The 27,749-nt window shown below is 39.3% G+C and overlaps 1 protein-coding gene across 1 annotated transcript in view; it reads right to left on the reverse strand.

Moving 5' to 3' along the window:
• IARS1 (isoleucyl-tRNA synthetase 1) overlaps positions 1 to 27,749 on the reverse strand; it is a gene marked incomplete at its 5' end in the record, with an annotated part of 97,193 nt that overhangs the window by 26,362 nt on the left and 43,082 nt on the right. The window contains 10 exons of the mRNA XM_084269570.1: positions 2,627 to 2,748; positions 3,200 to 3,277; positions 3,612 to 3,703; positions 8,091 to 8,211; positions 10,764 to 10,911; positions 14,844 to 14,927; positions 15,600 to 15,686; positions 21,451 to 21,645; positions 22,000 to 22,073; positions 26,829 to 26,955. Of these exons, the coding sequence (XP_084125696.1) occupies positions 2,627 to 2,748; positions 3,200 to 3,277; positions 3,612 to 3,703; positions 8,091 to 8,211; positions 10,764 to 10,911; positions 14,844 to 14,927; positions 15,600 to 15,686; positions 21,451 to 21,645; positions 22,000 to 22,073; positions 26,829 to 26,955 (1,128 nt within the window). The remainder of the gene's footprint in view (positions 1 to 2,626; positions 2,749 to 3,199; positions 3,278 to 3,611; positions 3,704 to 8,090; positions 8,212 to 10,763; positions 10,912 to 14,843; positions 14,928 to 15,599; positions 15,687 to 21,450; positions 21,646 to 21,999; positions 22,074 to 26,828; positions 26,956 to 27,749) is intronic.

Genomic DNA, 27,749 nt, shown 5'->3' on the forward strand with positions numbered 1-27,749 from the left:
AAGTAAGAGTCACATTAATAACTGTAAAATCTTCTAGCATCATAAGTAAATGTGAAAAGGTATTACAAACAGGATACCTGTAATTACAACAAAATACCCATAAAGCAACCAACTTAATCTCGATTTATATTCTTTTCCAGGAATTTTAGGTATTTTTGCTTGATGTTTTAGACAGTGGTGTCATCTTTCCTGGCTTCATTACTTTAATACACTACCATTTTGAGGTATGGCAGGGTGGGGTGGGGGTGTGTGTATGTGTGTCTTCTCTTTAGGTCTGGGTTTTTGGTTTTGTGTGGATTTTTGTTTTGGTCTTGAGTAAGCTGCCATTCACTTTCTCTTTGAAATGTACTAGCAACCATCAGTTCAGATTCCTTGAGTTAGCTACAGAAATTGAGCAGCTCCTTTGAAAGCACACCAGTGTCATACCAAGACCAGAGGTACTCCTTCAGAAGACAGCTGTGAACAAAATGAGAGAGTCTTTCTGTCACGGAAGTGGCAGAAGTACCAAGATGAAAGCCACACACTTGGCAAGGATTGTCCAGAAAAACAGAACTGTTAGAGCCAAACCTGAAGCTGCAACATCCCCATCTTCAGCACTAGAGCTGTGCTGAGGATGTTACTACCAGATCTGAAGCTTTTGTTCTTCCAAATGCCAGTCTCCAGGATAGTCTTCCAAAAACTTGGCAATGTCTCAATTGTGAAATAGAAGATTTTGCTCCCAGAAACGTTCATACAGTGCAACACAGCAGCATTTCAATACTACTTGCCATTAATGATCTTGTGGAGCCACAAAATGAGAAGTGTCTTCATAGACTATGTGCACAGCCAGGAAATTTAATGCAACTGATCTGCTCAGACTCTAAGCAACCAAATAATATTCCATGGGGTTTCTAACACAAGTGCTGGATCAAATTCAGCTGTGGAACTGGCCACATCCCTTAGCTTTCTCCATATGTACCCATCATACTCTTGAAGTACTATTTTCTGCAACTGCATCAGACATATCTCATATTATTAACTGACAACATAGACCTTATGCAGCCATCAGATAAATATTCAAAGAAAAATGCAATTATGTGCTTAGCAACTCAGGTGAATGTAAAATTCCAACAATAATCTAGTTCTGAAAATACACCTTTTTGTCCAACAATGGGAACAACTGATACATAAGAGATTCAGTAAATTATACAAACTACCAGCAGAGAAAAATCCAAGCAAAATACAAGACAGAGAGGAGAGCCCTGCAGGCCACTCAAATGCATCAATACATTTGTACAATGTAGCAAGTCAGTTAACAATGACTAAGCCACTTTTAAGGGCTAAGTCCACACCTGAACTGAGTTCCCACAAATAGCTCACCAATCCTACCATTGCTCAATTCTACAGGAGCTCAAAACTACTTCTGATAGCTCACTGATGAGTTTTGCATTCTTTGATTACACATTCTTTACAGCACTTTCCCAAGGAACAGAAAATCAGCACCATCATTATATCAATTTCAAGCTCCCTCTCACAGTAACTCTCACTTACAGCTATCAGAAAGGGCATACACCTTCCTCAAAGGATACAGTATCCATCAAAGAAACAACGTTACTAGAAGGTTTAAATTTTTTAACTGGCATATAAAGTATTAAGGTCAGTTCCCTTGTTCTTGAGGGTTTTCTGAGCTGCAAAGCAAAAGGAAGCTTGCTTCTCTCCTGTTCAATGACCAGCAGCATACCACACGCAGACTCTAACTTAATCCACTAACAGAGCACTAAGACACTAATGAACAACTGAGTATTGTAATACTAGTGTCTGCCATGGCTGGACAAAAAAAACCCAAACCAACTGCAGCTGTTACGTTCCACCTAGTTTGAGTTGATTCTATGGATAACTCAGAGCTGATGTCCAGTAGAACCATCATGGACCCAAACTTTTTTGGGACACACTGACACTTAGAAAAAACCCTCACCCATCAGCATCCAAAAAGGATCTGCCTGGAAAGCTTGCTCTGATATGATGTATAATCTTACAAGGAAGTGACAATCTCTGGACAATGGTCTAAATTCTTGATGGGACGACAAAAGGACTTGCTCTGCCGGCTCCACGTGTGGTCCACACAAAGCAATAATTCTAATCCATATGGGATCTGGTATCAGCATGCACTTAGAAAGGCCCAGAAATATAAGTGCATGGCCTATAAGGAAGTTTAATAATCCCTTTTGGCACTGCACAGGCATTACAGCTTCTAGTCAGCATATGTTTTGAGAAGTAGAAAGCATATTCCTTGCCCACTGAGTCTACTGCCTAAATGCGGAGGGAAAAGAAAGTTCCCAGCTAGCTTAGAGCGGGGTGTGAAGCACATCACTAGTGAAATGTTCTCCTAGAGAGATGTTAACATTAATCTGAACTTAATCAAAACTTTTAATATTTTTTGCTTATAGGAAAGAACGTGTTAACTATCACCCAAATTCTTCCTGAGGCAAAGGAATATTCACATTATTAAAGCAGCTTGTTTTCCTATTATGCAAGAGTTTGAAACACAAGTAAGTGAAGAAGCACTGCTCTGTGAGCAGCAAAACCAAACATAAACACACAACAGAAACCTAAGCAAACCAAAACCCACGTAACAGCTGTCTCTTACCTCACTTGGGGAAGCATGAGGTAGTGAATGCTTTCAGTATTCTTTTCCTGAACAGAGGCCGGATCAATAAGTGTCTTCAGATTCTGGTACATCAGCTCAGTGATAAATGGAGTATATGGTGCCTGTAATGTTGCATTCAATCACCATCTTTTCTTTATAGTGTGTACACTATGAGTCAGTGATACTTATGAATTGCATAAGGACAGTTCAGCAAAAACAATGCTTACGCAGTGTCTTCAAAGCAGAACTGAAGTTATTCAAAATGCAGACTGAAATAAATAACAAAATTGCTGCTACTTATTCACCTCTGTCTGGATATTTACACGTTACTTTTGGGCAGCAGATAAGAAATTGAAATGTCTCTTCACCAGTCAGGGGGCATTTGCATTCTTTATAGCACCCTGGGCCAGAGAAGCAAATAAGAGGGAGGCAGGTGAACTGTGCTATATAAATCAATAACAACATGGGGGTTTTCTTCCTATGTGTTCAGCCTGTGGACCTACAGTTTCTCTGGTCAGCTCAGATACTTTCAGTTTAACTACGTGAAAAATGTCAAACGGTTACATCCCTTACCATAAGTCTGCACATGGAGAACAAAACACTAAACAGGGTTTCCAAGGCCATAATGCAGTCTTCAGTCCCATTCTCACCCTATTTGAAGGATTCAAGAAAAAGAAACAACTGCAATTTTAGCACCAGTAAGCACACTTCAATAAACTTTAAAAAATTCCTATGTTAATGTAATAACCTGGTTTTCCAAACTGTATTCATTTTGCTCATTCCTCTCCAGCACATTAAACTGTGTTACCGAGCATTTAACAGCAAAAAAAGCTGTTAACTTTCCATTCCTGCTGTCAGGTACAAACTGATCATGTTTACACTGCAGCATAAAGATCCTGTGTAACTCCATGGAGCTGCTATGGATTAAACTAACAAACTACTTGGGTTTTATTTATGGCACAAGATTGCACAAGCAGATACCTACCTTTAGTCTTCTGCGATTCATTCTAACATACCAGTTGGTCAGAATATCAACAAACTTCACTAATCGGGGGACTACGGTGTACAGCCTGTAAGCTAGAAGGGAAAATGTTTACTGTAGTTAAGATCTGGCCCCTGCCTCAAGGGCCAGGCTGAAAGAAACAGATCACAGTTTGCAGCTCTGGTGTTAAACATGAAACCTGAGCAGAAGCACTCACGTTAGTAACATCAAAAAGTGATTAGACACACTATTCTGTTAAAACTATATTTTGGGGTTGCACATATCATCAGTTCTCATGCTTCAAGACCAACATCCACCACCAAATTGCTCCCCTAATCCCACATGAACACGCATTATGGAAGCCTTATGCTTTTATCTGACTCGTAAAGAGGATAGCGGATAAGAGACTATTAATCCCAAAGGATTTGGCAAATCCTAGATTTGCACATGCTGTAAACACAGCCAAGTCACTAGAAGTTTAACAGAAAACATCGTAGAATCATACAACACAATTCTGTCATCGATCACTGCCAACATTTCCTTTGTTTGCCAGACTTAAAATGAGACACCTATTTCTATCAATTCTCCCTGAACTACTTACAATTTCTGATTGTTATTTCTTAGTAACACAGTAGGCTAAAAGAATGTTGTAAAGTAACAGCAAGCCTGACGAGGTAAGAAGATAAACAGAGCTGCATTTTCAAGTTCTGTGTAACTTAAAAGCATGGAGGACTGCCAACATGAAAAAGAAGGTCATCATGAGCATCACTATGCAACTGGGAAAACAAATTTCAGCGGTTCGCAAGAATATTGGGGGGGTGGGGATGGACCTTAAATAGAACTCGCTTTTCTAAGGAAAAACTTGTATATAACTTCTCTAGGAGCAAAGAGCTTTTTCATCTCTGTTCTGAATCAGTTTAATTAATCAAGCAGCTACTGAATAAAATGGATCCTTGCCTTAAAAGCTTCACTACGCTTTTCATTGCATTTTCTAAAATAGAAGTGTTTTAGAGGCAGAGTACTGGCATTTAAACCTAAAAAGGAAATGCTCAGAAGATTCATGCCATGGTGGGGAAGATATTTATGTGGGAATTTGTATTCCTAAAAAATTTCCAAGTTCTGTTCTAGCAAAGGGTTATCTACTTCAGAGACAGATTAAAAATAATCAAAAACCCTCAGAAAACCCCACCCTTCAGGGATAGTGTGTCTTTAACAAGAGATTCAGTTTGCCTGGAAACATGCTTTTCTCCCCTCAATAGCTGTGATCCCAGTTCATAAACTGAATTGTGAAACCCTACTTTGCATGACTCAAGAAAGAGGCATGCATATGCACAGACCCACGTCCACACACACATGCACAGACACACAGACACACACACTTCTTTCCATTTCAGGAATGAGGAGAAAAGCACTTTTTACAACATAATTTCTTGGGCACTTTAAGTAGAAAAGATACCAAATATAATACTGCTTATTGTTCTTAAAATACAGAAATTTAGCTCCCCCATAAAACACAAAGGATGCCCTATTACTTTTGATCTCATCTTCCAAATATCTTGCTATTTGTTTTTATATATATTAAGTATATATCTGTTACTGTTTACCAAAAAGCCCAATTCCCAGAAGTCTCCATCATAAAAGATGAGGTTTAGTGGAGAAACCCTACTGCCATTCAATGGCAGTAATTTAGCTACACCAGCAGCTGCTGAAGCTGTTGTCGACACCCACCTACCCAACTTGCAGCACTTCTGAAGAGAGCAGGTCTACAGTGACAGTGTGAGCACCTGTCAAACCAGAGACAATACACAACAGCCAAACCCCTCTTCCACACACACACGCATTGATCCAACACAGCCCAGCTTTGCCCAGTTTTCCATGAATAACTGAAATGGCAGTGCTTTCTGATAAGTGTTGTCTCCCTCCAACTGCAGATGTTTTGGGAAGCCAAAAGCTCTCCCCAAGCCAGGATTAGCAGAGGGTTTGTTAAACCTCTGTGAAGTTTTTCCTAGGCTCTCTGAAGCAGCCCAAATTTGGAGTGTGCACAGGTACGCTCCCCTTCCCAGCCTCTGTCTATTCAGGGGAGGTCAACACGGAGCTGGCAGGGACCCCATTTAGGCTGCAATAGTGCTGGCTATTCAGCCACTAGCAGAAACTGGGACAGAATTAACATAAGTTTTACTTAATGGGAGCGTTTTTCTAGACAGGCAATCAGTGTAGAACTCAGCTCCACTGTGGAACACACTTGATGAAATGGAAGAAGCTAAGCTCCCCTGGGCCATTTTGCTGGTTAGTGTGACTCCTTGCCAGTCTGAGTCTGAAGCCCCTACGTCCTTGCACACCAACACACGCACGGCTGAAGAAAACAGCCCGTTACAGTGCAGACCAGGCCATTTCTCTGACAGACAGTGCCCACACATCCCCTCAACACCACCACCTCCCTATGTTTTAGACATGGAAGAGACAACAAGTATTTTTAACGCATCTTGAAGGTAACAGTTGCATGGCATTAGCTGGCAAACGCACTCACTTATTTTTGCTCACATCATGCCACAGTTACAATACTTTCTACCTGTTTTTCCCCCCCATGGTTGTTATTTTCAAAGTCTTGGCTTCTAAAGTGAAGCTTGTGGAATGGATTTATCTGCTTTACCCAGCATTTGAGGTTATCATTCACTGGTATAATCTTCCCTTGCCTCTTCCTGACATTTCTCCTACTTCAAGTCATATGAAGGAGAAAATCTTTTTAAGAAATCCAAACCTAATTTTTAGTAAGGATTAGCAAAGTATCATACCACAGTACACAAGTTTACTGCATGTCATTATCTGTCTGACTGAATTCAGAGTTTATGCAGAAAAATAAATTGAAAAATCATGTTTATTAATCACTTCTAAATGAAATGTGTCACTCATTTGATGAGTGCATCATGTTATCTTCATCTAACAGGAGATAATAGTTAAATATCAATACTACAGTCTTAAAAGTCTTTATATTATCATTTTCCAACATAAATTTTCTTCTCCTGCTTCAAAGAATCTCTTGCTTTGTTAAAATGTCAGCTGACATTTCCCTTTTTTATTAGTGTCATCTTCCTCTTAGTAATCCAGAGCAGAGAATTCAAGTTTCTACCTTTATGACCATCTTTCTGCAAATACTATTTCTGTTTAGACAGTGCGCTAACCCCAGATCCCAGGCACACAGTCACAAATTAATTTTCCACTGTCCCTCAAAACATTCTCCTCTCTACCTGCCGACTGTAAACTTGCATAAGCTCTGTGTATTTCCATTTGGCAACACATCAAACTCAACACACACCACCAACAAATTTCAAGGACAAAACTTTAGGAAGAAGCCACATTTTCATCAGCAACAGACAGCTTTTATCGTATTCCTGGTCGTGGTAGCTTGAGGATTCTTTCTTCCTTTAATGAAATGGTGTCAGATGACCTCACCTGAATTTTGTTATTAAGAAAATGAGCTGCTTTATCACTCTAGCAAGATAAAGTCATCTTACTGGTCATTGTGAGAGTGAACATCATGCCAGTCTAAGAGGGGGAAATACCAGAGACAACTGAAGTGGAGGGTGTCTGTCCTGAGCTCTTTAGGCATTTAGCTGTTTCTTCATTATCTATTACCCAACTTCTTCTTTCTCCAAGCCCAAGTACACCTGCAGAAAGCTTCTAAAATTCTTCTGAGGGCAATTTATGATGACTGGCATAGTGGTGTCATTTGCATATTCCTAAACAGGGACTACAATGGCAAATGCCACCTTCTTTCTAGTATCTAGGTTTCTAGTGTCCTTAAAGGCACTCTTCAAGTCCCACTGTGACTCTATCTGTGACTTTGTAAGCGTAATCAGATTAACAACTCTTAATAGAACGTGAGTATTGAGAGGTATGGAATGATGAAAGAGACCATATGCAAAAAGAAAAACCAGGAAACCATCCTTTTACAGCTATGCAATATCCTACTTCTATTCTGTCCTGCTGCACACACTTGATAACAAAAAGCCCTTTCTGCAGAGCTATGCAGGAGGAAATTTATTCCTCATGCTTGTGTACTTCTCTAAATTGTTTTATTCAGCTGACAAGAGCACTGCCCATTTTTTTATTTTCCACTTTCCCCAAATTTTATTTGACTTCCCTTTCACAGCTGTCTTTCAGTTACTGTAATATTATTAATTGCTCCAAGTGCTGGAGAAGACATTGGTACAGCAACAAGCTACATGACAAAGCTCATAGGATTAGCCATGACAAAAAATGCTTCATCACTTTTTGAAGTCTCCTGAACAAGCATAGCCAACTCCACAATAACACCACAAAAACAGCATTCCGGGTATTACGGTAGCTGGTTGAATATTTCCTTCCTTTCATCTGAAATGTAAGTCCCATGTGGAATCTGGAAATCTCCAGATGAAATGGACAGTTCTCTCATCAAAAACTGAACACCCGCACCCTCCCCCCCAAACCCCAACCTGTGCATACCTGCCATTTCAGCTTTGAAGAACTGAATGAGTGACTGGGTGAAAGAAAGAATCCATTTATCCATGACGTTATTGCTCTCCTTAACTGTGTTCTCATTGTAAAGGAATTCTCTTCCCTCATCCTATCATCAACATAAAAACACAAAACACATTTTCAAGTCATAAGGGTACAGATTCCAACCTCTCCATTGAGCCACCTGTCACCTTCACTGGGTTACACTGGTTTCCCAAGAGAAAACATTGAGTTCCAGAAACACCTAAGTGAAATAGCTGAAGAAAACTCGTCTCCCACTGCTCTTGGTTTCACCACCCCATTCCTTCAGCTACGAAGACAACCAGCTATTTGGGGCCAGACAAAAGCAGCACAGCACACAACAGTATGCAGTCGTTCTTTCCCTGCTTGCATTCACAGCTCCTAGACACAGGGTAGAACTCCTGAATTTACCTAACATGTTCATCTAGGAGGATCTGAAACCTTTACAGCAGTGTACTATGAGTTCTATCTGGACAAAGAGCATATAAACAATAGCATTATTTTTTAATAGCATGTCCCTATCTGAACAGATTAAAACATAGGAGAATGTAACAATCCCAACTGAAAAGAAGGTGGAATGTTTAGGCATCCAGCATGTGAAGAGTGCATTTCCTTGCTTTCCAGAACACTGATGTTAGCACCAATTTGAAAAATTTCATAACACTCTGCTGACTGAAGGCATTGCAAGCTAGACCACAAGTAAAGACACTTGTGAGTGCCTACTGCCTGACTTATCCATGTTAACTACGCCCTTACAACTGGTTGAACACTATTTAACATCTGGTTTAGACTTGCTGTTCCCTCAGAATCTAGATGAATAAAATCAGTTTGGATTATTCATTCCAGTAACGATGCACCCACTTACGTAAGTGTAAAGGAGAAGATTCTTAGGAAAGAAATACATCTGCACACTCAGAAGTGCAGTAGTTCCAGTGTCAGGTCAGCACTGATTTAACCAATTAGAATTACTGGGGTAATTACAGTAAGCATAAAATTATTATTAGACTTCATCCAGGACACTGGGACTGCAGTTTCTCTCTTGCAGGCAGCAGAACACAATGATAAAGTTGTTTAAGCATACGTATGAAATCTAATTTAAGCACTATCACGTCCAATAGAACATTCTTTTGCCTAATATGGTGCATAGGAATGGTTTAACTATCCATTTAGAAAGAAAAATTACATGGGCTGAATTACCAAAACTATCTGCTTAAGCACCTGGATTTTCCACTGGGGTCTTCCATCCCCAATTTGGCTGATCTTGCAAGACTTAATGGGATCACAGCAAAAAGCTGCAGAGCACACTTCAGATAGATAATTCAAAGGTCAAACAGGAAAAACTGAACTATATTTTTGGGGCAATGCGTAAATTAGTCTGACGAACGCTGTCTAGGGATGCTGAGAAGAGGTTCATTAAATATTAGGATCTGAAGTTACCAGATTTTCTTCCCAAAAGGGGTTGTTAAAAAGATAAAGCCACTTATTTAAGTCAGCTATTTACTGTACTATTTATTGAGTCAGCTGCCTTTATTGCTTCAAATGGCAGATCTCCAAAGCGATCAGACTGCTGCTGTAATTTCATGCACAGTGGAAGGTTTGAACAACTTCTGCTCAGTTCCCACTCCCTCATAAAAATCTGCACTAATGAGTGGTAGCCTCCTATCGTTCATCTCAGCTGAAAGACTCAATCTGGTTTCAATAGAAGCTACATAATACACACACAAAATCTTCAATTTAAATGAAAAATTACTGTAAGAAAGAAATTTCCACCTTGCTTTCATTCTGGAAGTATAGAAACTCCTGTCAGTGGTTGTGAACTTTGGTAGACTTCAAACGCAACCTACAAATCTAAAGCATCACTGATTCCGCTTCCTTTCCAGTTCTTCATTTTTTCTCTCAGTACTATTTAAATGTAACATTTACAAAAATTAACTGTCACGTTACAGAAGGCAATATTCTTGCCATGGCTTATGCATTTAGTATCAAGTTTTCCCAAGTTAAATGTTTTCATGTAGATTCATAGCTGATGTTACAGAAAATGAGTTAGCTCAAGAAATTGTCACCACAGACACTCCTGAAAATAACTTTCTTTTCATTCCTCATTACAGTCCTATTTGTGTTAAACCTGTGTGCTTTAAGAAACGCTCTCAGTGTAGAGAAACTCACAGTCACAGATGCCACCCTCTGACAGCTCCCTTCCAGTGAAGTAGCCATGCCTGGCTACATAAAGCAGCGTAGCAGCAAAGAAAAAGCAGCGGCAGCTGCAGTTTCCAATCCTCCAGGCAGTACCAGCAACACCGACTGCCTCCACGCTGCGACACAAACCCTGATAAGACAGTTATCAGAAAGCCAGCAAGGCTGTGTATGGACATTTCAGAATGATGCCCCCAGGCACATGTGGTAGGTACCCAGCTTTTAGCTGGTGTTCCCAGCAAGGTGACTAGCAGCAGGTCGTTGCCTAGCATGCATTAACCCCACAAACTTCAAGTCCTCATCTTGTTCTCTAATTTCAAGAGTATGACAGCAAAAGCATTTAAGCTCAAACAGAAGAGAATCAAGAGCACCCTAATCTGAGAAGCCACACACAAAACTGCACAAAGCCCATTCCACTTCTCTCTTCCATACTCCAGAGATGTGTACCTTATGTTGCAGGATCTGAACGTTCTGAACAAGGAAGCGATACGCGTTGTACCAGGGCAGGAAGACGTCCTTCAGTATGTCCCTTACTCCTTCCTCCTTAAACCTCAGATTTTCTGCTCTTACCACAGGAGAATTGATCAGGTATAACCTGCAAAATAAGAACACAATAATTAAGAGCTTAAAATTGCATATAGTGATAGGAACACACTGTTACATACAGTAAACCCTAGAGAGCTGCATGGCAAGGAAAAGGTACCCAAGGAAGCCATTTCACACTAACAGCTCCAAGGAGAGCAGCATTTTAAGCTTGTAACATATTGAACATATGACAGTTTGCTTCCTAACTCTACAGGATTATTTTTATGACACTGCATATGAAATTTTGAATTAGAATTTAATTTTTTTTCTTTACCCTAGAAATTAATAGAAGTGATAAGACAGGCTCATATGCTGTCACTGTATAAAACAAGCACTGGATGCACAGAATTAATGTTCATCTTTGGATGGTATTTATTATGTTGGTAATGGTTTGAATTCTCTAACAAAGGCGCAGTGTTTTTCTACCCAGTCTAGTTCATTTCCTCAGTTATAAAAATCTTGGGGCCCGTTGCAACATGGCAGTAAGGCGTAAGGCAGCACAGGCAAATCAGAGGAGAAGAGAAAAAATTCATGTTTTCAAGAAAAAAATTAATTTTTTCAAGAAAAAATAGCCCAAGAGCAGCACAAAAGATCTACCTCCTACAAATACAAGTGTGCATCATCTCCAGACACAGCTCTGAAAGAGCAAAGCTGACCATTCAGGTGATGCTGACCCATTTACATTAGAAGCAGCCCCTCACAGAGTTGTGCCCACTTCAGCCAAGGGGGTTCATCCACAGAAGAGCCACCCTGTCCAGAGAGACCCTTCCCCAGTCCATCTCTCTCTCAAAGCAACAGCTCCTCATTTCAAAGAGAGAGACATGTCCCCCAGCTTCTGAGCTGGCTGTGAGTTCACAACAACTCTTTATATATTATTCCATCTTATTCATCCTAAACCAATGTTCTGTCTACAGAGACAAACGCAAAAAGAAACCAAGTCTTACCCAAGTATCAAAAAGAACCAAAAAAACCCAACAAAACCCAAGCTGAATTCCAACTAAATGTATTTAGATACACTTACTAATCCTCCAAATATGAAAACCAAAACATTATTTATTTTAAAGGTCATGGCATTTCTCAATAAAAATTTATTAACTCACTTTCTCACATGCTATGTACTTTTAAAATCTTGATTCTAAACTAATATATCTTTACAGGCACTTCCTTTAGGAGGTTTTAAAATCTTAATGGGGTTTGACACAGCGTATTCAGGGATACCCAACCACAAATTCTTCAGGAAAGGGCTTCTTGCATAAAAATGAATACATAAAAATAGAGCTGCCAGAGTAAAGAGACAGTGATGCAGCACAGAAGCTGACATTTATGGTACTGTATCGAAGGGGGGAAAAAAAAAGTAAAATGTTTTTAAAAATTATACCTGATTTCCAATGAAATTTACAGAAGTACAGGACAATTAAGCATGATAATGAACTGGTAACATTTTCAGTGTTTATTTAAACCAAGCCTCCCTGTCACAATTATTTCTGTACTTATTACTCACCATTTATTTCAGAAGTCAAACATAACTCTGCTCTGAATATGAGAGCCAGTCTGGCCCTAGGGCACCTCAGGGTAACTCCAGGCCTTTTCCTAGCTTGGGACTTACCTAGAATAACCACCACTTCAAATTGCCTCCACTGTTTCCCTCCCAAGGAGGCAGCAATGCAAACTAATCGGAACTGTGAAGGTTCCATTAAATTGCTCCTCTGCACCCACCTCAGCAGCATTTACTACAGAATCTATCAAAAGTCTTCTTAACAGAGCATTTAGGGTGAGAAATTAAAAGAAAACTTAGGTCTCTTGTTTTTTAACCCAACTGTAGTCTCAAACAAAAAACCTTAAACCATCTGCCCTACACTGCCTTACAATATGCAAATGTCAAAAGAACACTAATTCCCTGAATTATTAAAATGCAGATACTTACAATACTTCTATTGTATAGAAAGGGAAGTAAAGCACCCGATGAAGGAAGTGTTCTATTAATTTAGTTACACCCAGTGATATTACCCATTGAGCAGAAAATAAAGCATTCCTCAAAACAAGCCAGTGTTACCAAGTTTTCTAACAGTGTATAAGCAGCAACAGTCTCCTTTCCATCTCTCTAAAACAGTAGTCTGCGGCATTATGTTATTTCTTCTGAGTTTTAACAACAGATTGAGAGTGGAATGTAACACGTCACTTGTAACAGCAGTTCTGTCCTCAGGATAAATGAAAGTAAAGGGCTTATAAATATTATGACCAGCAAATTCTCCTTCTGACATACTTCAACTTTGACACCTCTCCAACCCAAGTCATAGGTCTCAGGAATACCCAAGTATGTTGAACTGGTTTTGACAGTTCTTACAGATTTCACACAGGATTCAAGTTTCAAGGAGTCCAAGGCTGGATTGTTAAATTTACTCTTCTGTTCACCCTTTCCATTCAATTCCATATTCATTTAAAGGACGTATACATGTATATTTTCTGCTAATCTATTTATCAAGCTACTGCTGAGAAAACTTTAAAGCTGTAGTTAAAAAAAACACATATATGTTCTGCAAAAGCTAAAGTAACTCTGCAGGGAAACAGTGCCAAGAAAAAAACCCTCAGTTGTAGCTTTTTCTATAAACAGAATTCATCAAGTGCTTCAGTGAATAAGCAGAGACAACTGAATCGCAGAGCTCCTTCCATAAACCAACCCAGTCTGCAGTGCTTTTTACTCTCTATGTGGGCGTATGTATAAATAAATGTGACATTAAAGAATGAGCACAGAGGCAGAAAAATGAATTAGCTTTTTGGAAATAAAAAAAAAAAAACAAACCCATGAATAATGGAAGTGTAACTTCTGGTGTTTGAGATTTTTGGTTTTGTTTTTAAAAAGGCAGATTTTATTTCTCAGCTGAAACATCACCTGCAATTTAAAAATTTCCAATCTAAGTAACTCCAACCCTCATAGTGCTTCAGCAACTCACTGCTGTTCTGCTAATACACCTTGATTATTTGCAATGAACAACTTGGCTCAAATTGAAGAATTCCACCCAACTCTCTGTTGTAAACATATAAGATCATTTACTAGATCTTTAAATACTAAAGCTTGAAACAATAAGCAACATCCTACGTTTTTAAAATTATCCAGAACAAGCAACAACCACCTTTCTCAAACAAAACACCACAGCACACTAAGCTTTCCTTCAGCCCAATCATTACCATGTCGAGTTGCAGCATGCAATTCAATGTGTGATAGGATAGGGTTTTCTGATGTACAGCAAGAATTACAGGGTTCTTGAGAAACACCTAAGTAGTGTACTCAGTTATTAAAATGTCTTTATTGTACCTTTACCTCAAGGTACCCCTTCACACATATGGTTAGCCCATCTAGCCAAAGTACCAGGCAACTGCATAATTATATTTGTACATCTGTGTATCTCAAACACTTGAACTGTGTTTAATCTCTGTTTGACCAGGACAATTTATATATATACACACATTAGGCTGCTCCACTTCTGGTCTTCTGGTTTCACTGCTATTAGTGCATACCATATACTCATGGCAGCAAAAAAAGAAACAGGTATAGTATAAACAGTAAACATTTCTGCACATTATACAGTAATCCTTCCTGAAAGTGACAATTTAGCAGTAAACTAATTTTTCTCAAAGGTTTTATTTGAATGTTCACTGTGTCAACTCAGCTCATCAGCTGCAACAGCAGACACTGTCATCTTGAGAAGCACTCTGTACAAACTGGACACACATTTCCTGACACAAGGCCTCCTGTCAGCATGTCAGCTTTGGTTGTTACCAGCCTTGAGGGAGATAAGAGTATAGAAAATCCAGGCACTGTAACTATTGCCAGAGTCATCCACTCTTTCAGCTATTTGGCTGCCATAGTGGTCTAGAAGTTTCTAAAATTAACAAGCCTGCTTCTAGAAAGCTAATGTATTGGATTGTACATTAAATACCTACCTTAGCGCATCAGCTCCATAACTATTTACAATACTCATTGGATCAGGATAATTCTTCTTCCTTTTGCTCATTTTTTGGCCATCACTAGAAAATATCAGAAGACAGGTGTAAGATCCCAGGAAAAGAGACAAGGCCCTTCAAAAAGGCCCTTCAAATCCACTTGTTTTTTCTGTCCTTATATAATTATGTCTATGCTACCAATAACACGTATTATCACACCATTTCAACATGGCTGTTGAACCCAAATGAGCAATTAAAAAACAAAACAACCCAAAAACCCCCAAACAAACCAAGAAGCTCCCAAGTTACAAATTCAAGCAGAAAAAAATAATTATTCCAAGAAAACCTAAAGGGAAGATACACTTGTTATGAATCCATTCCTCTAACCCAACAGCAAACCTAGGTTGGAAAAAAAGAGGAAACAAATATAACGTTTAAAAACGCATATAAAGCTGATGATGACCTCCTTCACACTGCACAGCAGGTATCATTTATTTCCTATTCTGACTTCCTACTCATTTCTCTCTCTCTGGGAAGGACTAAACCTGCTGGCAAGAGCCAAATGCAGCAGACAGCTGAGACAGACAATCCTCACGCTTTTAAGTATCTCTTACCTCCTGCAACACCACTATCTCACTGCCACGTCTTAACAGCTCCAAAGTCCATTTCAGGTTTAATTTACAATTTGTAGCGACTTATCTGAAATACTCTTGGGCTGAAAAATCTGTTCCACAAAGCAGTGCCTGACATACCAACCTGGCAAGAACGAGGCCATTCACAATTACATTCTTGAAAGGAGGCCTTCCGAAAAGAGCAGTGGACAGGACCAGCAAAGTGTAGAACCTGAAACAAGGGACAAGACAAATGTGACTTTCTAAATACACCAAAGTGAAATCTGCTTGTCCTTCATTACACCATTATGGCTTTTAAGTCCAACAAAGTTTAATAGATGGAACATTTACTTGGCAGAGGCTCAGAAGATAAGATTATTTTAAGTAGACCTTCTTCCTCTCTGTAGCACCTCATGCTGTTTGCTCAGCTGTGATCTACTAGTCCAAGAAGATTGAAAAAATATACAAGTGAGCATCAGGAAGGTTGTGAAAGAGAAAATTATAGCGTTTTTCCCTTTAATGCAAGAAAGAATTCTGTCCCTGAACAAGCTCCCTGTATTTGCTCACTGTAAACCTCTGAACACACAATCATTCAGGGACAAACACAGCAGGAACTACCAATATGTGTTTTCTCTGTGTGCGTGTGTGAACATGTGTACTCTTCAACCCAGCAGACAATGGAGCAGGTACTGCTGGGAGCATTACAAGCAAGTTAGCTGAAGTGAGAACATCCTTCCAGACAAACCTGGCTGGTTAAATTAGCCATTGCTAGAAAATATGGGCAGAGGCTGGGGGAGGAGAGGTATGTCCCCATTTGATGGGTTTACAATAAGCGTCCTGGAGAGATCAGTGTTGGAGCGAGGCCAGGTGCCTATTGTTCACTATGTCAATGTATTATTGTATCTGAGAAAGTAAGTGAAGGTGCAAGATGCTGTGCTAATTTCACACTCAGGAGACAGGACCTCCACCAAAAGGAGGTACCCATGAGTTTCTCTAACCTCACTGCTGGTAACTGTCTTTCGAAAAATAACTGGAGGGTGGGCCACCGTTTTCCTGGTTAAAAGTGAGTATCACACCAACTGCTTAGCAACCTTAAAACAGCAAATGATCATACAAAAGCTAATTGACTTAGAATAAGGCACAGGAAGTTATGCCTCAGAACTATGCACTTGCATCAAGATTTAGTGGAGAAATACTGCAGTGAAAAGAAAAAAAACGAAAAATGAAAAACAAGAGGTACAGCTGCACATTCCAGAGTAGATTTTATCAAGAACCTGCCTATAACTGCAAAAGCATTATTCTGACAGTTGAGTCTTATTCAAAGCTCTGCAAGGTTGTTGTGTGCATTACTGTATTTATTAAGTGCCTTACATGGCAGCCCTGATGCTTATCACTCAGGCATTTAACTCTCAAGACTTCCTGAATTCACACTGCAGGATATAAATTTTCTTTATTAAATTGCACTGCAATTCCATGAATTTTAACCAAGGCTCCTCCACCTGCACACACACACACTCAAAATCCCTGTCTTCATTTTTAACCTTAAGAAAACTCCTAAAGAGAAATATGTGAGCACTTACTCAAATGATCGACACACGGAGCCTACAAGGCTGACAGTTCATTACCAACACAGCAGTACTTCTTTAGTAGTTAGTATGAAGGTACCTCACTGACAAAGTCCCATCACTTTCTGCAAACTGGTCACAAATCCTCATATTATGGCCTGTGCATTTGCAATTAAGACCAAAGCAAAACCAGCTAAAAGAGATTTCAATACTACTTGCATTAAAAATACAGACCATGGGCACTGAAAAAATACTTAAAAACGTATCAATCTGTGAACTTCTCTCAAACATTACATTACCTGCATTGTCAAGTCTGATGAGCTTCAGCCATGAGGTACCTTAGCTGATGACAGATAGAAGTCTATCTTTGAGACCCTGTGATCTCCTGGTTTGCACACCATTCTGATTAATTATACAACTCAGCCCATTATTTCTCAGATTGTCCTTCAAAAACAAATCCAAAAAACCTCTGCTTATTCACTCTGAATACTGTAGTGTACCTCTACCTTGGTTTTGAAATATGTTGTCCAGACACATTTGTTTCTGACAACTTTTTCCACTTCTCTGCTGCTTCATTCTCCATTCACCACATCTTAGTCTGCTTCCAGTTATGTCCCTGCAGATAAGACAGCTGCCAGCCAAAACAACGCTTAAAAAAAGCCTTCACAGAGACAGAAGTCCACTTCTCTGCTCCTCTTCCTTCCTCTTCCACTCCCTCCAAACAGAAGAAAGCTTTCCCTCCCCACTTTCTCCTGTCTTGAACAACTGTGGGTAAATTGATACCTCACTGTTCATGCAAAAAAACGTCACCTGCGAGTTCCCTGGAGGCCACCACGTTCTGCCCATGACTACGTCTTGTTGCACCTTCCTATACACAGAGACAGAGCCCTTCCTACCAATCCTCCCAGACCAACCAACCCACCCACTGTAAGGTTTTATTCATCTGACCTTTAGAGACCTAATTCAGCTTTGTTTCACATCCATGGACAAAGTAATCAAAAATATAACTCTACTAGCTCATCACCTTGGTCACCTTCATCTTCCGCTTGTCACCCTTGACTTTCTCTCCTTCTCTGTAGCACGAAACAGAAGCCACCAGACCTGACCTCCAAGGCTTTTCACTACCTACCAATCCTCAGCTGCAGTTTCTGACCTGACACAAGCCCCATTCTTCATTCTGAATTGTAACACTTTATACTTGAAATAAAAATCACATGTGATGCTCTTAACACTTCAGAACTCAACAGCTTGTTCACTCAGGCCTATTATGATACAAAGCTGTCATACTGGCAGAAAGATGTGTCTTCTCTTCAAAATAGCCTCATTTTTTTCTGAGACTTAGGAAGAGGTAACTAAAAGCCTAGCAAGTTTTCAAATGAGAACCCTTCTTCAGAAAAGCCTGAGACAGCTTTACCTGTTACCAAAAAAACCCACTGCCTCACATCTTAATTCCTTCTTTCTTCCCCAAGACAAGTGGTGCTCTGCAAATCACAGAACACTAGCTGTTAGCAAAGCACTGCTCCATTACTGGACAGGAGCACCATGAGACTCATATAAGCACCATCTATTGAGGCAAAAAGCTTTGATATTCCACCCAAAAGCAGATGAGACACACTGGGGTACAGTAGGCATTTACAGTAACTCTTCCACTGCTGTTAAAAACAGAAAGCCATCTACTCCAGATTGTAACACGACAGTGTCCATTTACATACTGCCTACAGCACACAAGTGTGCAGGCTCCAACTGACGCACAGGGGGTGTATGTCTACTATCACACAGAGCCATCACTGACATCAGCATCAGCTTGGACTACTCTTATTCTTCCAGAGTCAATCCTCAGTGGAATTAGTGATGCGACTCTGTTCAGCTTACTAAGGAAAGGGAAAGAAGTCGCTTCCAGCAGCACCTTGCAGATGCAACAACTTGCAGATAGGTGAACATCACCACACTGAAATACACAGGTTACATTTACTACTTTAACAAAGAAACTAACTTGATAACCTGGAACCATGATCATTCAGTAGGTCTGGATGTTAACAGGACTCAAATTCAGATTAATAACATACTGTACCAAGGCCAACTTGTGTAAATTACTAGCCCATTCTTTAGAGGCACTAGAGAGCTTCATTGGAGGCATGAGATCAGGCTTATCTTGTCATCCATCACGTCTCCCTCATGCTTCAAAGGAGAGTGCTAAGAGAAACACTGCTAAGTGTGACAAACAGGAATCCACTGTGACATCCCAATCTCTAATAGTTAAACCCTGAAACCTAAAATTTATAATTCCTCCTGTATTTTTATAGGAATTGTAACTACCAGGAATAGATTTTGTATCCACATTAAAATCCCAGAACATATTTAATTCTGCTCAAGTTTTACAATTCAGTAGCTCCCTTGCACAGTGTGAGAATAATTACAGGCAGGATTTTTTTAATTTGTTCTAACTTTTTGGCAGCTGAACTGTGATCACTGCCCTTTCATTTGTATAAAACGTAACACAGAGAAAATCAGGTTTCTGACCATGCCTTTTGCATGCATTCTATATGCCTTTAGTATGCACTTTTGTCTCTTTTCTTAAAAAGAAAAAAAGCCCAACTTAAAACACATCACAACCCCCCCCCTATTTTTACATTTTTTCCAGATAGAAGGAAAGAATAAAAAGAGAAGAAAAAAAGAGAAGAGGGAAAACTAAAGTTTCTAATTCTCCTTTCACGGGCATAATGAACTATGTTGCAGAAAGACACAGATCACTAGCATTACAACTTTTCAAGCTGTTGTTCTCCATTCCTTGTTCACTCTAATACTGTCCTTGCCTGCCCTAGCCCCAGAGCAGAGCTGCTGCAGAATAAGCAGTTTTCCTCCCAGACAAACAAAGCCCATCACATTTCCTCAAGATGGGAACAGGTATATTATAAAATATAATCTGGTATACAACATTAGGGGTTCATATTTAATATTTCCCAAATTAGCATTTGTCAATTTAACAGCACTGTATATCCACATGCTATATACAACAGTAAAGAACAAGTAAATGAAGAATCACAGGGTTCACTGCATATACCAGATCCAACACTGCCTGGAGAGCAGTAAGCAGGAAATAGGGGCCTGCAAATGAGATCAGTATGTCCCTCTGCTGCTGGGTTTCATGCTCCTCAACAGAACGTCGCTGTATGCTAACAATGAAAAGCATCATGACTAATAAGCTGTGATATATAATTGTGAAAAGCACAAAATTCAAGATTAAACACAAACAGGTGGCCTAACAGAGACTACTTTTTGGGAGAGGGCAGAGGGGAGCAGATTAAGAAAAAAAAAATAGGTATCTAAGAGGCCAGACTGACAGGGATCAGAGGATACAGCTGAATTAAAGTTGGACCTCTGTGAAGGACCCATTACCAACATACATAGCATGAACTAGGTAAGGTGCTGCTCTACTCTGAAAAAGTATTTAACACTCCTCAAGAAGATGATGTGAGATTCAAGTGGTCCCTCCCTCACTGCTGAACTCCCAAATGTCACTTCTGTTTCGAGCACCTAGACAAATTTTTGCATTGCAAGTAAAGGGCTGCCAAGTGAAAACACCTTTTCACTATGTTCATGGAACTTATTTGTTATATACCATCGTGCCTCAAATGCTCCCTTGCTCAATCCTCCTGGATTTGAGAGTATCTCCAAGCCTTGCTCTTAATCACACAGACAGGCAAAAGCCCACATCTCACTTCTTGCTTTGCAGTTGGTTGGTTTGGTGGGGAGTATAGGAGAGGACAAAGGGAGGTACCAACTATGCTCCAGAGGAATTTAGTTTATTTAATGCTAATAAATCACGTTAGTGGACAGAATAGTTCTATACTTGCAGAGTCAGATGTAAAAACCTAGAAAACACAAAAAATAACCTGAAAAATCTGTCAGCTTTCACAACCAAGCTCAAATATCAAATAAACACTTAAAAATGCCAAACTAAAACTACATGTATGAATACACAAGAAAATTACCCAAAGAAAATCTAAGATTAGAGAAAAATTTCAATCAGTGATGGAAAACCATTTCTCCAGAAAGAAATCAAATAAGATGATGAGGAAAATCTGATTTTTGTAAACAATAACATCCTAAGAACCTATGGTTTGCTTTAAACTTGTTTTTTTCCTACTCATAGATTCAAACTTAACCTAGAGGCCAAAAATTACTAATTCACATACTGGCTTGTAATCTTTGAAACACCTACTTCCATTTCAATTGACTCAAATACTGTTCCACTTCTAGTACATAACTCAAGTTCTATGAAAATTCAGCTGCTGAGTTTTTGTAACCAAGCTTTAGAATAACTTGGCTTTATGGGAAAAAAAGTTATACACTTATCTACACAGCATTAAAAAAATCATGCAGATAAAATAGCATTAGACACAGGGCAATAATGAAGTAGCAGAAAATTACCATCCTCGGGTTTGGTCAATGCCTTCAGCAATGAAGTCTGCAGGGAAAGCATCTTCAAGCTCTTTTTTGTTTTCAAATGGATAATGGACTTGGGCATAAGGCATGCTTCCACTCTCAAACCAGCAATCAAAAACTTCAGGGACCCGGTGCAATAAGCCCTTGCCACAGCGTGAAGGGATAGTTAGATGATCAATACTATGAGAAAGAAAAGAGATTGACAAATTTTAAACCAAAGAAGCCCTTCCCAACACTTAGCACAGTGAGTTGGTTATGGCTGCACGTTACGTAAAACAGAAGTTTTGGGTTTCATTTTAATGATTCTTCAAAAAGGTCACCATTTCCTTTGAGAATTTTTGTAATTTTAAGGTATTTTAGAGGGTTATTTTTTTTTGTATTGACACAAAAAGATTTATACATTTTAATCCCAAGAATTTTACTACTTTCCTATTTTCCCTAAACCTGTCTCCCAGGGTTTGCACAGTGAGAACCAGTATTCTTGACGTCTCCTCAACTATTTCTAGTAACTAGTTAATAGTCTCTGTGACTGACCTTTCTCGATGGAGATCAGTGACTTTCACTCCCGTCAGCTCTTCCAATTCTGCCACTGAACCAACACAAACCACCTGTAAGACACACACAAGAGATTTAGTCAGCTATTTGCACACAGTAGCAATTTCTTTTAACATGAGACAGGTGACTTGTAGGTCAGTCAGCGTCTTCTGAAGTAGCTGATACAGCTGAAAAGCCAACAAAGATTTTGTCCAAGGTTCCCTTCTTTAATCTAACAAAGCAGCAATGATGTTAGGAGAACACTGCCCTGATATACCACAATTCATGTTAGAATAATTGGAGACTGTGAAGAAAAGCCTGTTGTGAGGTATCAGAAAAGGTGTGGTTATGTTATTTGGTTGGTTTTTTTTTTACCAAACAACCCACAACAGAGTCACCTTTGAAAACTCAATGATCCTGCCTTTCACACAGTAGGAATTTCAGATCCCGGGTTCCTCTTCTGAAGCTAAGGTAAGGTGCTACACTGCTCATACCGAGCACGGGTGTTTCACCCCAGGTACGTGGAGCTGTTTGTCTTTAAGGGAATTTTAAAAGTGTCACAGCTAACACAGTAGTTCAGAACGTTACAGACTTTCCTTGGGTTTAATGCATCAACACAGTAAAAAAGGCAAAAAGTTCTGACAACAGATTTGCAACAATGTCATGAAACGTTGATGAAACAAATGATTCTGAAAAATTCTGTGTAGGAGAAGAGAAAAGCATGACTTTCACCACATTTTAATCAAGTTTAACCCTCCCAGTGCCCTGCAGCCCCCTCTCATCTGGCAGGATTCACAATCACATGCTGCAGCACAAGTCTGAATTTTGGAGATCCAGTCCCACATGCTTTCAGTCCCGTTTAGAACTGCCTTGGAAAACAAATGGGCTTACACAGATGACAGAGAAATAAGTAAATGTAACAAGATAAAGGACTTTAAGTAGGCTAGGGATTTTTCACATACAGTAACTTCCTAACTTGCTCTAAGGGTATAATAATTCGGATGCTCAATTCTTGTAGTTACTATTAAATATATGGACATGTGCACACAGAAATTGTGACTAACCAGAAGATTTTGGTGTATTTCATTCCAAAAAATCTGTCATGAACCACAAAGAAGTTAGAGTCTCAATCTGACTTGGTTTTTAAGCCATGATTTTCCTGGTCTGATTCAACTGCTGATCTGCATAACTTACCACCATTTTTATTGTTAAAGTACTTTTGAAACCTAATTACTTTTTTATTTATCTTATTTTTCTGTAGGAAGTGAAGCATTACATTGATTACAATAGTCCAGTACAACAATCTGCAGTCTGCATAGCAAACTATGCTGGGAGATTGATCCCAATAAAAAAAATACACACCGTCATCAAGCAACTATTTTTAACCCCAATTTGTTCTCCATTCCCTGTGTGGCCCCACAAGCAATTGTACAAGCTCAAGTGAGCAGGTCGCAGGGGCTTAGTTCAGCGCTGCTGGCAGAAGTCAAGGCTTGAACAGCAGCATGGGTAAAAAATACCCTTGGATACACAGATTCCTTCATCTTCATTAACCTCAATATTTGAACATTCACACTATGCTCTGCGTTAAAAGTTGTTGCTTTTTTTACCAAGCATTTCAATACTCAAGGAAGATTCTGACTAATGGATGCATCAGCAGAACTGCAGCAAGCACAACATATTCATAGCAGAAACAACCCCAAGCCCATATGAAAAACCCAAAAACCACCAGAGGAACATAGGTATCCCCACATTCAGTAAGACTGCTGCCTTCCAAGTCAGAAGGGTAGAGCTAGTCTGTCTCAAATAGCTCATTAGATACGTGAAGAGAACAATGCAGCAGGAAGGTGTCAATCAAATCCCATCCCTCAATAGGCAGCACCCGCTCATTTCTGCGGGTGACAAACTGGTTTATGCTCTGAAGTCAAAGCTGTGGTTTCAAAAGCCTTTCTTCAATGGCAATGTCTGCTTTGGCAGCCTAGCCCCTTTCCCTTCCAGTCACTCCTCTGTTTTATTTTTCAGCCACATCAACTACCAAAGCCGCTAAACCAACATTTCATAGCAGACAGCAAAGACTAAAATATACAGACTGGGGGCTGGTCAACCCTGTTCCAGTATGACTAAGACTTGCTGTGAAATCAGAGGTCAAGGGTAAATTCTTCTGACAAAATGTTAACATTATATCCAGGATTATTCGGTAAACAGGAAGAGTGAAGCCATCCAGCAGCATTCATGGACTGCAGTGCTCCTGTGGCACAGTCCTGGAGTCCCTATGAAGTAAAAACCTTTGTTTTTATTGGTCTGTCATTTCAGTTCTGTTAAGTACCTACGGTCAAAGAAAGAGGAGTGTTTATAGACAGAAAGAAGTCCATGCCGTGTATCAGCAAGACATTATGAACTCTTCAGAAAGCCTCTTCTGACTAGTAATTAGTAAGAGAAATGATTGCTAAGGTCAGCTGCAAGTGGCCTTGCTAGTGCGGCCTTAAGGCAGGCTGGAAACAGACTAATGAAGTTCTTTCACCCTTCAGGGGAGCCCTCTCCTTCCAAATCTGTTACACCAGACTGGGTGCACCCAACCCAGAGCAGGGTTAAGCAAGCAATGACACAACCAGAGAGTTTCCATACCATCAGTGAATATTTAATACTATAACTTGTATGCAAACCCTATAAAATAAACTTATGCCTGCTTTATCAACTTGGGTGCTATATTAAAGAATTTTACTGTCTAACCCAAATGAGATGTGTTCCTCCACTGAGGAAATCATTGAGATTTGAGAGCTTAAAATGATAAACTGTCTGCAAAAATGTGGTAATAAACACAAGCTTCAAAATTTAACTGCCATTACGTGTCTCTACCTGATAATTATGCTAAAATAAAACTAAAATAAAACTGTGGGAAAACAGATACTGATTTGCAATAGAAGTCACTTTAATACCAATTAATTCACCTTATTGTCTATTAAATAAGGAACTGTTACTCTTCTCCAGGACTTAATATGCACAGCATAACTGCATGCGACAAAATGATCTTTTGAGAAGACGACACAAAGAGGAGGCTCTACAATCCCACATGGCACTAGGCTGCAGTAAAACTCAAGTCAGGAAATTCTGAGTGAGGATTATTTCTGTGTGATAGCAGATGTCACTTAGGCCTTAAGTTCCACATCAGTTCCAGTTGTATTTAGTTTTTAAAGCTATGTCCCAGATGCACGAAGAGAGAGTGAATAGTAAAAGAACTCAAACTTGAAATTTAGCATGGTCCAGAAGCCATGCTCGACTACTGAAGCATGACATTCAGGCTCTAGAGCAAACAGAAGTTTATAACATCCCCAGACAAAAATAATAGATCTGTTCCTATTTCTGTCATTATTCAGAACACCACGCCCTGAGGAATATTTGCAGCTAATTTCAAAGGAAAGGTCAATCTTCCAAGATAGACACCACATTGTTATTAAAAACAAACAAATCAAACCCAAATCCCCCCAAAAAAATTTGTACACGCAGGAATACAGACATTGGGAGGCTGGACTGAAAATGAAATATTATTAGAGGCATGGAATGGGAGTCATGTAACCTTTACACAATCTTTTTCAGCTGTAAAATGAAGTCTTGAAATACTTGAGCACAAAACAAGGTCTTTTCTCTATCTAAAAACTGCTTTTTCTACTAACAAGGGACCTAAAGTTTAGCTTAAAGACTGACAATTTACCTTTGAATAAATCTTGAACATTAGCTCTATGAGAGACAGAAGCACTTGGTTTGACAGTAATATACAGAAATTTTCATAGCATAAATGGAATTAAAATGCCAAGGTTTTTTTGATGCTGTAGTTGTAACCACAAAGAGTAACTCTCTCTCCCAGTATCTCCCTGCCTATCAGCAAGACTTCCAATGAAGAGGAAATTCAATATGCTTTAGGGGGCACATCTAAGCAATAACACATTTTAAGACAAAACACTTTTCTGGCATATGTTTTCCTATTTGAAGTCCTGCACATCGAAAACAAAAAATTAAAACCTTTTCAAATCAGAGGAGATAAAAAGGGCTTGGGGTGCTGCCATCAGTATTTACCTACCTATTTACCTTCTAGCATCAATCAGCATTTCTTATTTCCAGCATGAGGAATATCATACACGTCTAACAGAACTAGCTCACATAGGAAAAGTATCTTCAGAAAAAGTTTTTAAACTTGGTGACTTGGTGTTTTGACATTTAGAAACCAGCAGTCATTAAAACTCCTCAATATTCACTTGTGCAGCTATGTGCAAGTATGCACTTCAACTGCAAGGTACCTTACAACTTCAAAATCCTCATTTCTAGCATTCCCATTATGTACTTCCATCATTCCACTAGATTCTCATCTTTCCAGTCTCTTACATTCACATTTGTAGCACTAGAAATACACGTCATTCACTGTCTTACTATGATGGACTTACTTTTATGCCATCAGAAATTCATTTGGCTTGATGTAACCCAGCATCTGAATTTCAAAATCAGGGAGAGGACCAAGTAAAGAAGTTTCCTTGCCATTTTGTCCCTCTGTTTGTTATTTCCATTAGATTTACCACCACTGCAAGTTCCTCCAGGAAAGACAAGATTAATTCCAATATAAAAACTAAGAAAAATTGCTTGCATTTTTCAAGCAAAAGCAAGGAAAACCCGTATGGACACACAATGAACACATACATGTGCACGTAGCTATCACCAATTACACCTTTAGGACACATAAAAAACCTTAAGACTGCACCAGATGAAGATACAATGGTCTAACAAAGTAAGCAAACATATACAGACAGGTTTTTCTGTCAACTGGAAAACTTTTGTTTCCTTACCTCTTCAAAATCATCGCTGACCCACAAAGGGATGGGTGTTCCCCAGTACCGGTTTCTAGATATCGCCCAATCTCTCGCATCTTTAAGCCAGTTGCCAAAACGCTTCTCCCTCACAAAATCTGGAACCCTGTTGCCAAAATAAGAAAAGCATTCTTTTATCACTACATTATTCTTAAAAGAAAGCTAGTAAGATTAGTGAGGTTTTATTTCAACCACAAAACAAGTGAATTTCAGCACAGTCATCTTATGGCATCAGCCATTGCAAGACTTGTAGCCTTGCTGCCAAAGATTAACATTTTTTTTCCTGCTATTCTTTGATCTTTAAGTAAGCTACAGAAGTGAAAAATACTGTGTTTATAGTACTCTAGAATTGCTCAGTAAAAATATGTGCAACATGCAGGAGATTCATTAAGGATAAGCTAATGTCCAGAAATCCTCAGGACAGTGCAACATTAGATGATCATGGTGCAGGGTGGACAACAATATACTACTGCATTATTTTACACACACACACACACAAAAATACCAGTTTCAAAAGTCTGGAGTAATTAACAGCCTCAAAAGGCACCTTGCATTATGCATGGGGATCCAGGTAACTGCACATTACCTTTAGGCTTGGGGAGGAGGGAGAAATCCCAGGTTGATATAGCATAGAAAAAAAAAAAAGCCTTATCATGCTATTTATCATCTCCAGTTCTAATTCTCTGATTAAAATTAAAACTACCACCCCACCAAACACAAAAGCATATCAATGCTTGCTAAAAACTCATTCTGAGCACTAATGGGCTCTGAGGGATGTTAAAGACAATCTTTTATCATATGAAAGTGTCTTGGAGCTCAAAGGTTAACATTGCAATGTGATACCTAGCAAGTTTCCTGCATATACTAAATGGCCTCATGATTTGATTAGGAGCTAATTGT

Source organism: Gallinula chloropus (assembly GCF_964237585.1).
Source record: "Gallinula chloropus genome assembly, chromosome: 12".
Lineage (NCBI taxonomy): Eukaryota > Metazoa > Chordata > Aves > Gruiformes > Rallidae > Gallinula > Gallinula chloropus.